A 15,564-nucleotide genomic window follows, 5' to 3' on the forward strand; every position below is an offset into this window, starting at 1 on the left:
CTCTTTACACCTGCATTCCATAGGCTCATTTTGAGAATTTGGAGAATGAGTCACATTTGTAAGTGTGCCCTTTGGTCATGTACACAGAGCAACAAAATAACAGAACAACACGGAAAGTTATCATCAATTAGTAACATTTTTATTTCTTTACTGGGTTAAACAGGGAGCTGAGAACACCTCTGTCCCAAAATACAACAGAACGTAAAGCATTACAGGTACAAGAAGGACTAGTGAAACACAGAGAGTAGTAGTATCCCATTCTTTTTTTTAATACAACTGAATGATAGCATGTTTTTTATTTTTTTAAACCATTCTGGAAAATGAAAGTAATAGGAACTAGTGCAAAAAAGTTCTAAACATTAAGCACAGTGTATAAAACAGCAAAAGACGCGGGGCCCCTCATGAGGAAAGGGCCGCCGCACCTCAAGACGGAGAGAAAAAAGGCAAGCAAAGAAAGGAAACGGTGGTGAGAAAAAAGAGAGGGGGCAGTATGGGAAGAAGAGTGGAAAAGACAGGAGGGGAGAAAATGGGATAGAAGGAAAAGAGTAGACAATTCAGCAGGAAAGGAAAGCATGGAGGGACTGGGTGGACTCTCGTCCAGGGGAAATGGGAGAAAGAAATAATGGACTAAATGAATGCGTCAAGTGAAAGAGGAAGGGATAAGAAGAAAGAGGAAGGAAGAGGATAGGAGAGATGGCGGACAGAGGAATGAAAGCGGGAGAGATGGTGTATGTAAATGGGGGTAAGTAGTTGGAAACAACAGAACATAAAAAGGAAGCGTAAAGACAAAAACGGGCAAGAGGGAGATAAGGTAGAGTAGAAAGAATATTCTGAAGGCTGAGTTCAACATCGCTCATTTTTTTTAACTCTTCACTTTGTGAAAACGACTTTTGTAAGTGTGGTCCGCTGCAAGCTACCACTGGTGTCTTGCGGGCACTTAGGAAGGGTTCGGTCACAAGCAGTCTGTCAAAATGTACACAGGACCCTATGTGATGCATAACTGTGTTTGTGTATGTGCATCAGAGCGCTTAGGGGATGGGTGGCCATCGGGGTCTTCGGCACCCATTTCCCATTTTCACAGCTGACCCTCAAAATAAATTGTTACATTACCCTTGATGAGTTATCACGTTCCTAGGAGAAAATACAGGGTGAAAGTCGCAACATGAGGCCCCACCACAGACGGCGTCTCCCTGCGTCCACCGTGAGACTGCTTCGTGGCTACAAAATAAATCACATAGATTGCCGCAAAACGAGTGCCTCGACTCAACGAGCGTGTCCCAAGGAGTCTTCTGCAAGAGCAGTGTACCTGCCTCTCTGTGGTTTGCTTCTGAGGTTCTTCTGCATTACTGGACCCCACAAGTCTAGGGATTGCCTCCCCTCTAAGTCACACACAGTATTGCTCCAAATGAAGGCCTCAGAGAAGTGAGGCCATGACACAGTGACGGCCAGGGTTGCTTCTATTCCACAAATTTATCTCACGTTCTTGCATAGTGTGAACCGGTTGAACGGCGTGGTCACGGTTCAGGCCTGGAAGGGCAGTGTCCCACCGTTGGGCTGTGATGGGGGCAGGAGACAGCGTTGAAGCTTGGAACCTGGACTTATCAGTGTAAGAGCAGCCAATGACAAGGATTGACAAGAGTAGCGGTAAACCTGATTGTTGGGTGTGGAAGAAAACCTTAGTGCCCCAGAACCTACCCCATGTATAATCGTTATACCAGGAAGGGTGTAGAGGAATGATGGGAGTGTCTCATATGTCCTCCAGGCTAGGAGCAGAGGTCTGAGGGAAAGGTCCCGGGCAGCCCTGTATTTAAGCAAGGATAGAAGAGGTGAGCAGGTATTTTTTCACTTTATTCCCAGGGATAGGCGGAGAGGTGAAGGGGAGTTTTGGTGTTTGGCCGGCACTGTTATAAAGTTCATCCATGAAAACGACTCACCTATTACTCTGACATAGTCACTACCCAAATCCTACTAGCATTTTACGAGGACTCCTCGTCCACTGCGCTGCTGGTTTCCCATTGCCTTGAAGCCATCCATTGGCCAAAAGTGAATGGTGACAAGTTCAGGTGATAAAGGTTATGCCACATCTGACCTTACCTAACAAGATATTCTGGTCAACCCACTCCCCACCGGGCTGTATTATAGCTATCGGCTCTACCTTGCTTCCTGTCCTTCCTCGTCTCACTGCTCCGGAGCTTCAGACATGCAGCCGCCAGCCGGCATCCTCTTCGCTGAACATGGCGCATCCTCCTTGCCCTGGACTCCCCTGCCGCTTTGCTGTGGAGGAATCCCTTTGCATCGTACGAGCCTACCCTCATCTAGGGTGCATTGTCTGATTCAGAATGTGGTCTCTACTCCCCATACTTTTCTGCCTATCGCCCCAATCTTGTTCTGGAGCCCCATCAGCAGAGATTGTAGGCCCAGGACCAATCTTGCCCATTCCTTGCCCATGAATCTCCGCCCCTGTGTCCAACGGGGCCACATTGCCTTCACAGCGTAACTTCATTTGGTCTAGTAGCACCAAGAGAAAATCTTGGTGATGTTGCTTGGGAATGACCAATTCTATAGCCTCAGCCTCCTAGACAGAGCCCAGCTCATCTCAGAAGACAGTAAGCTCCAGCGAGGAGTCTTGCACACAGCAACTCAGCCACAAGAAGCATCCCTCGTCAGCATTATTGCAGGTTCCTGAGCTCTTCCCCTGAAGGTGGGGGAGGCCTGAAGGGCACATTTACTGTGAGGGCCATAGCAGCTGTCCGTCTGATATAAGCATGCAGTGTCTTCACCTGTCAGGTTTCCAATGTGGATGAAACACTTTGAATGGATGTGGGGGTATCATTGCCCAGAAAAGCAGATGGCCCATGTGGATCTTCAATCATGGAATGGCAGCTCTCTTTTTGAAACAACCTATCGGGAGGAACTGCAGTTCCTGCTTCCACCAGACACCGAAAGAGTGGAGCACACCTGGGTGGGGCTTGATGTTCTCGGGGGGGCATGATGTCCTGGGTGGGGCATGATTTCCTGGCTGGGGCATGATGTCCTGGGTGTGGCATGATGTTCTCGGTGAGGCATGATGTCCTGGGCGGGGCATGATGTCCAGGTTGGGGCATGATGTCCTGGCTGAGACATGATGTTCTGGGCAGGGCATGATGTTCTCGGTGGGCCATGATGTCCTGGGCAGAGCATGATGTCCTGGCTGGGGCATGATGTTCTGGGAGTGGCATGATGTTCTCGGTGGGGCATGATGTTCTCGGGGGGGGGCATGATGTTCTGGGTGGGGCGTGATGTTCTGGGTGGGGCATGATGTTCTGGGTGGGGCGTGATGTTCTGGGTGGGGCATGATGTCCTGGGTGGGGCATGATGTCCTGGGCGGGGCATGATGTCCTGGGCGGGGCATGATGTTCTCGGTGGGGCATGATGTCCTGGATGTGGCATGATGTCCTGGGCGGGGCATGATGTTCTGAGTGGGGCATGATGTTCTGGGTGTGGCATGATGTCTGGGTCGGGCATGATGTCCTGGGCAGAGCATGATGTCCTGGCTGGGGCATGATGTCCTGGGAGTGGCATGATGTTCTGGGTGTGGCAGGATGTCTGGGTGGGGCATGATGTCCTGGATGTGGCATGATGTCCTGGGCGGGGCATGATGTTCTGAGTGGGGCATGATGTTCTGGGTGTGGCATGATGTCTGGGTGGGGCATGATGTCCTGGGTGGGGCATGATGTTCTGAGTGGGGCATGATGTTCTGGGTGTGGCATGATGTCTGGGTGGGGCATGATGTTCTGGGTGGGGCATGATGTTCTCGGTGGGGCATGATGTCCTGGGCAGAGCATGATGTCCTGGCTGGGGCATGATGTCCTGGGAGTGGCATGATGTTCTGGGTGGGGCATGATGTCTGGGTGGGGCATGATGTCCTGGATGTGGCATGATTTCCTGGGTGGGGCATGATGTCCTGGGAGTGGCATAATGTCCTGGGTGTGGCATGATGTTCTGGGTGTGGCATGATGTCCTGGGAGTGGCATGATGTTCTGGGTGGGGCATGATATTCTGGGTGGGGCATGATGTCCTGGGTGTGGCATGATTTCCTGGGTGGGGCATGATGTCCTGGATGTGGCATGATGTCCTGGGCGGGGCATGATGTTCTGAGTGGGGCATGATGTTCTGAGTGGGGCATGATGTTCTGGGTGGGGCATGATGTCCTGGGCAGAGCATGATGTCCTGGCTGGGGCATGATGTCCTGGGAGTGGCATGATGTTCTGGGTGGGGCATGATGTCTGGGTGGGGCATGATGTCCTGGATGTGGCATGATTTCCTGGGTGGGGCATGATGTCCTGGGAGTGGCATAATGTCCTGGGTGTGGCATGATGTTCTGGGTGTGGCATGATGTCCTGGGAGTGGCATGATGTTCTGGGTGGGGCATGATATTCTGGGTGGGGCATGATGTCCTGGGTGTGGCATGATTTCCTGGGTGGGGCATGATGTCCTGGGAGTGGCATGATGTCCTGGGTGGGGCATGATGTCCTGGGTGTGGCATAATGTCCTGGGTGTGGCATGATGTCCTGGGTGGGGCATGATGTCCCGGGTGGGGCATGATGTCCCGGGTGAGGCATGATGTCCCGGGTGGGGCATGATGTCCTGGGTGGGGCATGATGTCCCGGGTGGGGCATGATGTCCCGGGTGTGGCATGATGTCCCGGGTGTGGCATGATGTCCTGGGTGGGGCATGATGTCCTGGGTGTGGCATGATGTCCTGGGAGTGGCATGATGTCCTGGATGTGGCATGATTTCCTGGGTGGGGCATGATGTCCTGGGAGTGGCATGATGTTCTGGGTGGGGCATGATATTCTGGGTGGGGCATGATGTCCTGGGAGTGGCATGATGTTCTGGGTGTGGCATGATGTCCTGGGAGTGGCATGATGTTCTGGGTGTGGCATGATGTCTGGGTGGGGCATGATGTCCTGGGGTGGGGCATGATGTCCTGGGTGTGGCATAATGTCCTGGGTGTGGCATGATGTTCTGGGTGGGGCATGATGTCCCGGGTGTGGCATAATGTTCTGGGTGGGGCATGACGTTCTGGGTCATGATGTTTTAAATGGATCTACGTCAAAACAACAAATCTTTTACTGCGAGGCACAAAACCTCGATTTATTTTCGAATTTCTACACAGTTGATAGAATGTAAATACGGGGGGCTGTAGCCTTCCACAGCCCCCACCTAAAGTAACACCTCAACCCCACACACCCTCTATTTCCTTCGATGAACTGTGTGTAAGTTCGATTAAAAAAATGTGTTGATTTTGTGTTGGATGTTTTGGTATTATACCGCATGAAACGGCAACCAAGGCCCCAGTTGGCGTGGACCTCAGGGTACACACGTGGAAACTGTGCCGGTGCAAGACAAGTGACCCTGCGGTCTCCTTGCTGGGACACACACACACACACACACGACACTGCATCTATTTTAATCCAGACATCTCTTCAAAGTGCCATTGGGGTAGAAGGATGTGGCGACACCAAAAGTTGCAAAGCAACAGGTTGAAGCAGGATATTTAGAAACTATATATAACATGATAAAATACTGCTCATGGTTTTATGACCTGGCAGAACCTTAGTGGGGTGGCACGGCCTGGCACCGACCTATGGGTTGCCATCTTCTCTCTTGGCAGATGTGAGGCAGGCCTAATTATAGGTGGGGGAGAGCTGACTGCTGGAACCATGGTATCGGCCTGTTGCCCTGTGTGGCCAACAAGGCACACCATCCTGTGCCATGCTGGAGTGGGCAGCATGAAGGAGGGATACCCAAGTGGCAGAATGAGGCCAATCCCAAGTGTCAGAACAGGCGGGTGAATTCTGGTTGGGGACGTGCTTGAGATGTCTTCCAGGCGCTTCCGCTCCCAGAGGATGAAACACGCTCTGAGCTGTTGGCACCATAGGGAGCTCTTACTTCGAAGCACTGGCCACCAGTTTGATTATGGTTTCCAGTTATGGATGGTTTTAGGTGACACCATACGGCAGCTCAAGCTTTGCACGTAAGGGCTTCAAACCTTCCGGTGGGCCATCACACAGGTCTCTCGATACCGCAATGGGTGACCATACAGAAGAAGACACACTCTCTGGGGGCCTTCAGAATCCTCGTCTCGGGGGTCTGCCTGAAACAGTTTGTAGGTAACGTGGATTGGCCTTTCCGTTCACAGATCTGTGATGCCTACCCACAAACGCGGTTTCTCCGGGAAATGAAATGGAAGACATATCATATAATACAAGCTACAGTGGAGTCTGTCTTCCATGACATCGCTTTCTTCTATGTCCATTCGCTATGGCTGTCTAGCGTTGCAGGTGTATAGCCTATGGCAGCGCGTCCTTTCCAGTGGTCTGGTGGCAACTCTGGACTTTTCTGGTACAGCACGTTGGCCGGATACAGGCTGGTGCCAGGGTGGTGGCGGCTTTGCTTGGCCTCTGCCTCTTGGGTTCGTGTGTGGCAGCAAGAACGGGGTTAAAGGGGAGGCCATAGAAGCCAGGCACAGGCAGCACGTGCAACCTCGACTTGTGAGTAGGAAAGAAGGAGTTTTTAGTGCAGCCAAAGCACTTTGGTGTGCCCTGGTGCCATGGCCAATCAAAGAGCCATGTGGCGCACGTGCCCCAATAGTCGGGACTGCCTGTTGTGCAAGACGTGTAAGGACAGGGTGTCCTAAGATTTCCTTCCCTCCATGCCCCTCCCAGCCCTCCTCCCCCCTTCCAGGGCTCTGCACATGCACATCTGTCGTCCCCGGCCTCGCCAAAAGCAGATTAACTGACATCATATGTTTGCAAAACAGAATGCAATAATTAACTCAAAATGGCTGAAATGCTGCAGGCTCAATTAATCCCGTATTGCTGCAGCATTAAGGCCTGATTAGTCTGTCAAAGGCTGAAGCCTGGTTCAAAGGGAGACGCCAGCAGATTAAAATGCTATTATATCGTGATAGGAAGCAGGCCTTTGGCCTGTGCGGTGGTGGGAGCCAGAGCCGGAGACACGGTGCGGAAGTGCACGTCCGTCCTGCTGCGAGGCATGTCAGGCTGGGACTTCCTGGAAGGAAGCCCGAGCAGGTGGAACCGCCATGTCGTACACACGCAAAGAGCGACCTTGATCACCAGAGGATCAATGTATCCATGGAGATAGGCGCACCCCAACATTCTTGGATGTGGCGCAGTGGCCCACACAAGGGTTTGTGGGTGCGCATGCATTCATGTATCCGTGTGCAGGTGCATGCATGCGTCCGAGTGGGATTGTGCATACCCTGGATGTGAGCTTCAGTGTGTAGATACCTCACATCTTCACATCATTCATCTGCAGTTTTCAGGGGTATATTCTTTGATAAAGGGCTCTGAAGTGGGGGGTCTAAGATAGCCCATAAGCATGTTATGATATGAAAGGTTATTTATAACACCCAGAGGTTTCTACGTGCGAACCTGGGGATCGAACCTGTGTTTTCCATGTCGTCTTGCTTCCAAGGCGAGCCCGTTGCTGCCCGTTGCTGCTTGAGCTATCCTCCCGAGACATGTCGGGACTCCTCCCTACCCACACGCTGGTTCAGAGTTCAATTTATGGACACACCGTCACTCTGAAATTGTTTATTAAAATGAAACAGTGACAGGTAGTGGACTCCAAAACCACACCAGGTGTCACCTCTATTTGCATTTCTTTGGGGTTTCTTACTGCATATCCTCTACCGGAACGCCCCTTCTGAACATCCTAGCCGCACATTATGCCTTGCTGAATTGAGAGCGCACTGCCGTCGTAGCCTGTTCTGGTGCCAATAGTAACCCATACACTAGGGAGATATGGAGACAGCTTTTATGGTGGACTAGTAGTAGGTGGGCTAAAAGTCTACAAACAGACGTGACCGGTCTCTCGTGACGCGGCCAAAAGAAACCCTGATACTGTGATATACCTACAGAGAAGCTTGCAAAGTTGTCATCTTCACTCAAAGCAAAGAAGAGGCGCCCAGAAAAGTCCATGGGATGGAATGTTGAAAGCTATGAACACAGGACAGCAGCATCTGTTTCCACCTGCATCCAATTTTGGCAGATGAGGGAGATCTGACGCCGTGAGATTCAGTGATCTACCCAGAACGAAGCAATTTAATCGAGCAGCGAAGCCGGGTTCCAGGTTCTGATCTAATTTAGGGATTAAACATAAGATATTGATTTTGTTATATTCCTTGAGGTGGCCCAGGAGGTGTGTGAGCGCTTTGCAGGGTTCGATATACACGCGCAGTGAGCTGGCATAGGTAGAACACAAAGGGCCTGGCTTTTCAGTGGTGAGAGACCATGCCAGAGAGAGTGGCCTGACCGAGAGGAAGAGTCTCACACTAGAGGAAATGAGACACCAGAGACCTTATCGTCTGGCAGAGGCGTTGCTAGGGGGGGGCTAAGGGGGCTATAGCCCCTGGTCTTTTGGTTGTAGCCCCGGATAGAATCTCAGGAGCTACAACCAAAAGGCTAGTTAGCCCCCAGTCCCGACAGTTCTGACATTAGCATAGCCCCGGGTATTTTCCAGACCTAGCAACACTCCTGTCGTCTGGGAGTATGGCAGTGTCTCTTCCCAGGAGTCTTTCTTTACGCGTGAATGCCCGCTCTTTCTCTCAGGATCGCGCAGGAGCGGAAGCCTCAGAGCCCTCGTCTCCTGGCTCCGACACAGTACCCACATAGTGATGAGAATTGTGGGCCCGATTTCCGGTGGTGGGATAGAGTGGCTGCAACATTGTTCCAATTGTATCAATATCATTGTGCCCAACTACTGTGTGCCCTTGTTGCACAGCATTGTGATACTTCACAGCTAGGTTGCGCTACATCGCCCATAAAACTGCTTCTTTGACAAATCAGAAAAGGGATACTGTTCAATATTGGGGAATCCATTCAATTCAGAGCATTCTTGCCTGCAGGCCAAAACAAGCACCTTGGCATTAGTGGAAATTTGTCATTAAGTCTGTACATCATAGGGGGCTAGCAGAACTCAGCAATGGCGTCTTGCTATACTACTTCTACCTGTTAATTGGCTTATGTTAGCAAAGGTATACCCTTTCCCCTGCAGATGGCATTGGTTGAACAGCGGCGTGCCATGCCATGGGACAGACTCATAGGTCGAATCAGGGGCTTAACAGATCTGCATTGGTTGAACAGTACTGTGCTATGCTGTGGGACGGGCTCGTAGGTTGATTCAGGGGCTTTACAGATCTGCATGGTTGCACAGCGGTGTGCCATGCCGTGGGACAGACTCATAGGTGGAATCAGGGGCTTTACAGATCATTGGTTGAACAGCGGCGTGCCATGCTGTGGGACTGACTCGTAGGTCGATTCAGGGGCTTTACAGATCATTGGTTGAACAGCGGCGTGCCATGCTGTGGGACTGACTCGTAGGTCGATTCAGGGGCTTTACAGATCATTGGTTGAACAGCGGCGTGCCATGCTGTGGGACTGACTCGTAGGTGGAATCAGGGGCTTAACAGATCTGCATTGGTTGAACAGTACTGTGCTATGCTGTGGGACGGGCTCGTAGGTTGATTCAGGGGCTTTACAGATCTGCATGGTTGCACAGCGGTGTGCCATGCCGTGGGACAGACTCATAGGTGGAATCAGGGGCTTTACAGATCTGCATTGGTTGAACAGCGGCGTGCCATGCTGTGGGACTGACTCGTAGGTCGATTCAGGGGCTTTGCAGATCATTGGTTGAACAGCGGCGTGCCATGCTGTGGGACTGACTCGTAGGTCGATTCAGGGGCTTTACAGATCATTGGTTGAACAGCGGCGTGCCATGCTGTGGGACTGACTCGTAGGTCGATTCAGGGGCTTTACAGATCATTGGTTGAACAGCGGCGTGCCATGCCGTGGGACAGACTCATAGGTGGAATCAGGGGCTTTACAGATCTGCATTGGTTGAACAGTACTGTGCTATGCTGTGGGACGGGCTCGTAGGTTGATTCAGGGGCTTTACAGATCTGCATGGTTGCACAGCGGTGTGCCATGCCGTGGGACAGACTCATAGGTGGAATCAGGGGCTTTACAGATCTGCATTGGTTGAACAGTACTGTGCTATGCTGTGGGACGGGCTCGTAGGTTGATTCAGGGGCTTTACAGATCTGCATGGTTGCACAGCGGTGTGCCATGCCGTGGGACAGACTCATAGGTGGAATCAGGGGCTTTACAGATCTGCATTGGTTGAACAGTACTGTGCTATGCTGTGGGACGGGCTCGTAGGTTGATTCAGGGGCTTTACAGATCTGCATGGTTGCACAGCGGTGTGCCATGCCGTGGGACAGACTCATAGGTGGAATCAGGGGCTTTACAGATCATTGGTTGAACAGCGGCGTGCCATGCTGTGGGACTGACTCGTAGGTCGATTCAGGGGCTTTACAGATCATTGGTTGAACAGCGGCGTGCCATGCTGTGGGACTGACTCGTAGGTCGATTCAGGGTCTTTACAGATCTGCATGGTTGCACAGCGGCGTGCCATGCCGTGGGACGGACTCATAGGTCGAATCAGGGGCTTTACAGATCTGCATTGAATGAACAGCAGCGTGCCATGCCGCGGGACAAACTCATAGGTCGAATCAGGGGCTTTACAGATCTGCATTGATTGAACAGCGACGTGCCATGCCGCTGGGGAAACTCAAAGGTCGAATCATGGGCTTTACAGATGTGTATTGGTGACACTGCAACTGGACATGCTCCTTACAACGGTGGGATTTTCTTTAAATGTGTTTTTTGAGAACAATGCCACGGCACGGCTTGAGTTTCTAAATCAGCCAAGGCGCTCTTTACTCGCAGTACCTAACATCATGCGCCAAGTGAAAAGCCCTTCAACTCTAGCCAGTTATTAATATGTATATATTTCTCAATTCATCAATGCAACAGGCTCGGTCTAGGGTAGTATCGACAGGCTGCGCTCCTCTGATGTGGAAGGCCCATTGGCTAGACGGCCTTTCTCTTGGTGTCCGTTCTCTAATCGATGGTCTATGTACATAGCTATCAATGCCAACCCAGGCAAGAGCCTGCATGCTAACGTGAGGTCTTACATTAAAGTTCAAAATTAAAAACTATTAAAGTTACTAAGCAGTGGACGGTTGCCATTGTAAATTTACTTGTACAATGCCCGTAACAACGAGCTCTCCATGTCCTGAAACATTTTGTCATAACGTTTTTGTTAAAAGTGAATTTGGCCGTCACCTTTCACCCACCACACCACAAATTATAAGGCAATAAGGGGATTCTTTTCTTTTCATTGGTTCCTAATGACTGTTTCGACAGTCAAAGTTTCGACTGACAAAAGTCAGTCAAAAGACTGACACAAAAGTGTCGGAAAAAAAGTTTCACCCCCAATCCCCTGTTTTTTTTTAACACTTATTTAACTATACTAAATTAAAATAAACCCTTTCATATTAAAAAAATTAATTCGAATTTCTTTTTTCAGTACTTTTGTTTCAGAACATTTGTTATTCGAAACTATTGATTCGAAACGTTGCCTGGACACCTTTTCATTCAGAATGGGTTATTACGCCTATGGATGGATTTCAGGGATAATGTTAAGATATGTCCTGGGTTCTGTGGAAAAGAAGGACTTGAGCTGTAGCACTGCGCGGGGCTCTGGGATTTTACGCGTGCTAGGGCCTGGGTAGCTCGCTTCAAATGCTCTAGAATAGTCCCATGGTGGTGGTTCTTGAGGTTATTATGGTGACTTGGTTTGGTGGGCCATCCCTTTAGAAACACTGACCGCCATTCCACAGTTACACCGGGCCTGTGTTCATGTTCCCGCGTCTGTTGGTTCTTGCGTATTGCCGGCCTCTCCGCGATTTTTAGCCTGTGGACAAAAGCATTACATGAAGGCAGGATACTTTGAATGGAAGTATGACACCAGCCAGAACCTTCTTGTGACACACAGTTTGCCCTGAGACCTATCAGTGTGACACTGTCCACGCACCCTCCTCCCTAGGCGGGCCTAGGCATGTAATGTTGACAACATCTTCAACTTGAACATTTGCACTGAGGTACGCAACACACAAAAGAGGAAAAACATTGCAGGACCTGCATTTTGAACACACAGAACAAGGTTCTTTGTCTCTTCTTCGCGATTCCTTCCATTCCTGGATATCCAGCTATACTGTAAATATAATGGGAGCTGCTGCACACTGCCACCCTTTCTCCGCAGTGGGAGCCAACGTGCAGGCCCTGAAGTCCCCTGTGCATTTAAATAAATAAATACATCAGTCTGAAAATAAATAATTTTGGGAGGACATATAGTATAAGGATGCAGATTTGATACTCTCTCAAACCCGCCCCAGATTTGGACTATACCTGTTTTTAATAAACATTTCACTTCTTGTCATTTTCCACATATTATATCAGTTTCTGTGATCAATTATAGCCGGTCGTATTTCCTTCGGGTAAACATTATCATACCCTTACACTTATATGAATGATTGATATCCGACTCATTTCCTACCCCAATCCACATCACTAACTGAAGGCGTCCTTCTATAGAAACAGCCACCGTTACTTCCGGTCTTCTGTTACATCACTTCCGGTCTCCAGAAACATGGAGGAGTACCACTAATTCTGTTGCTTTATCACTTCCATAATACCCTGCTAGACTCCTGACTTGCTCTTTCAGGCAGCCTCAACATTTTGCAGGTTACAGATCATAGCTAGAGTGTATTTTTATTAATTTGTTTTGGCCATTTGCATGAGTGGTAGTACCAAATGCCTTCTGGAACCAAGGCAAATAGTATTCACAGGCATAATGTGTCAGGGCTACTGCATTTGACCTCAGAAACCACAATAACATTTGAGAAAGTGACAAGCAGGCATATATGCCTGTGAGCTCCTGAGTCATCCGGTAAACCCCATCTCGTCCCCACATGTCCCTTGTGGTTGTCAACCAACGTTACCCCTCCCCAGATGCTGTGTATCACAGTTTGATGACCATTTGCGCCAAACCCTTTTGAAAGAGTGTCCCGCAGGCCCCTCAGTCACAGAGGTTTTTTTTTGTTGGCCACCAGGTTGCCTGCCCAGTGGTGGGCTGCTCCCGGGGGGCTACCATCCCCAGCCTCTTGACTCCTGCTGAGGAATGTGTGCGCCCTGGGGAGCAACGATTCGCGGTGCTCCTCTGGGAGTTGTCTTCGCTGCCATGTCCCTAGTGTCACTCTTCTCTCGCTGTGTTCTCATCCAGGGCTGGCAAGGCCTCCAAGCTCATCCCGTTGTTGCTTTGCACAGTTGAAAAGGAGGTCATGGTGTGCAGGAGCACCAACACCAGCACACACAGTCTGAGCTTGCTATGGCCTAGGCGGGAGCCCGCCGAGACTGGGAGCAAGGACGGTTGGTGGTGATGGTGGTAAGGGTGGAGGTGATGGTCGCGGTGGTGGTGATGTTGGTGGCGGTGACGGGAATTGTGATGGTAGTAAAACGACTCTGAGTCCTTGGGTTTGGCCGTTGTATTTGACTCTCCATCTGCCGCCAGGTTGCAGGTGCGCCATCGCACATCGCAGCACTGCGCCCCCGCGTTGGACAATTGGTTTTCTAGCAACCCTATGAAAAGGGAACACAAGGAAAGGCCAAAGCTTAGAACGTCAAAAATGCCAGACAAATTGATCAAATACTAGACACATCACAATTTTGAGCACATTAACAACACAGGTAATATTAAGCATTGAAGGACAGTACATCGTTTCAGAATATTCACCGTGCAATTGGTAAAGAATTGACATAAGCTTCATTAAATAAATGTAATTGAGCGTTTATATCACACTTAATGCGTCTAAGCGCAGGACCAGGATTCTAACCACTGATGCACTTCACTGTCTTTCTTCCAAGAGAAAAGCTTTGCCCCTGAATTGTCCTCTTGTCCCAAAGATGATTTTGACTACAGAACTCAACCTCGCTAGTGTCAAGACGCCACCAGTAGTTAGTAACGTGATCAGTGTTATGAAAGCTTCAAAATCGAGAGCATTAATATCATGGTGACCAGATGTGTTAAGACCCTGGGTGTCCATCTGGATGCAGAATTGACCATGAAGGCCCAGGTGGCGCATTCACGGTCATCCTGTGGCTATGTGACTAAGCTCCTCAATCAAATCAGGCATCTATCTCCACCAGTAACAGATTGATCCCAGCCACGGCCTTTGTACATTCCAGACTCGATTACTGCAATAGCCTTCTAATCGGGACATCCCAGGACAATCTCCATTCCCTCCAAACCACTCAAAACAATGCGATCCGAGCGGATTATGGTTTATCTAAACGTGACTGTATAACCAATTCTAGAAGGGCCTTACACTGGCTTCCTGTCAAGCACAGGATCTCTGACCAGCTTCTAGCGCTCTGTCTCAAGGGTTGGACCTCCACTGCCCCCCAATGTCTTTCGGACTGCCTGATCATAAACCACCCAACCCAGTAGCTACGCTCCAATGATGGCCACAAATGTAAGCAACTGCGGTTCAGGCTGGCCAAATATGGAGGAACTGGTTTTGATATTCAGACACCTAAATAATGGAATGTGCTTCCTCTAGCGCTTTGCAGACCTTCCAATCCCTGTCGGAGCTGTGAAAACCTACCTGTTCAACCTTAAACCAGGTTAATGAGAACTTGATCTCACAGCTTATCCCCTAACTGACCCATTGGCTCTGCCCCTCTTATATTGTCTGCCTTTTATTGTTGATTGTGCGCTCTGAGGCCTTGGGTGTGAGGCGCCATATCAAACATAATAATAATAATAATATATGTGTACTCTCAGCATTGTGTTTGCTCTTAGCCCTGCAACTGCTTTCTTTTTGCTGTAATTGTCAATTACCAGCAACCGGCACGTGCAGGGCGGGGCCTTGTATAGAATCCACGGCATACTGAAACACTAGAGACCCTGGGTAATGTAGTCCTGGGGCCTAACGCTCTGCATCTCCAAGTGAAGGTCGTCTTTTTATCATGGATATAGATGCACACCGCCCATATAACCCCGACAACGGGAGAGGAGCTTGTGTTCCATTTATTTATTTATTTATTTATTTATTTATTTATTTATTTATTTTTTTATGAATTTTTTGCATTTATTGGCAGCACCTATGCCTGTAAATATCGCAGCGCTGTTGCTAGATGGTGACTATGTGCGGCCATGCACGCAGCTCACCCGTTTGTTGTACAGTGCTATGTTGCTTCCCAGGTTGGGCCGATACATAGATACATAAATACTTACATGCACCTGGATTTGTGAGACTGCAACTTACATGTAATGACTATACCATGCATATGCAATGGGGTGTTGATATTTTTTGATAGTGCACCAGACACCCCAGCAGTCATCTAACTGCTCTGAGACTTGTCCGCAAAGGGGCATATTGTGAGGCGCTGCAAATGGCATGATAAGGGCATTTTAGCCTGCCATTGGAACAGAATGGCAGCGCCACACCCTGCTAGCCTGTGTGTTACATATGATGACGAAACCTAACATGTGATGCGATAACTGGCCTAAAATGACAGGTAAACAACATTTTGACAGTAAATATGTGTTGTTGAATTACCCGTATGATTAGTATAGATTTTCATACATCAGT

The 15,564-nt window shown here is 49.6% G+C and overlaps 1 protein-coding gene across 1 annotated transcript in view; it reads right to left on the reverse strand.

Moving 5' to 3' along the window:
- Positions 1-117: 117 nt before the first annotated feature.
- The window catches only part of NALF2 (NALCN channel auxiliary factor 2), a 966,281-nt gene continuing 950,834 nt past the window's right edge, over positions 118-15,564 (reverse strand). The window contains exon 3 of the mRNA XM_069612488.1: positions 118-13,549. Coding sequence (XP_069468589.1) covers positions 13,164-13,549 — 386 coding nt within the window. The 3' untranslated portion in view covers positions 118-13,163. The remainder of the gene's footprint in view (positions 13,550-15,564) is intronic.

This window comes from Ambystoma mexicanum, chromosome 5p (genome assembly GCF_040938575.1).
Source record: "Ambystoma mexicanum isolate Mex_15411 chromosome 5p, UKY_AmexF1_1, whole genome shotgun sequence".
Classification (NCBI taxonomy): Eukaryota; Metazoa; Chordata; class Amphibia; order Caudata; family Ambystomatidae; genus Ambystoma; species Ambystoma mexicanum.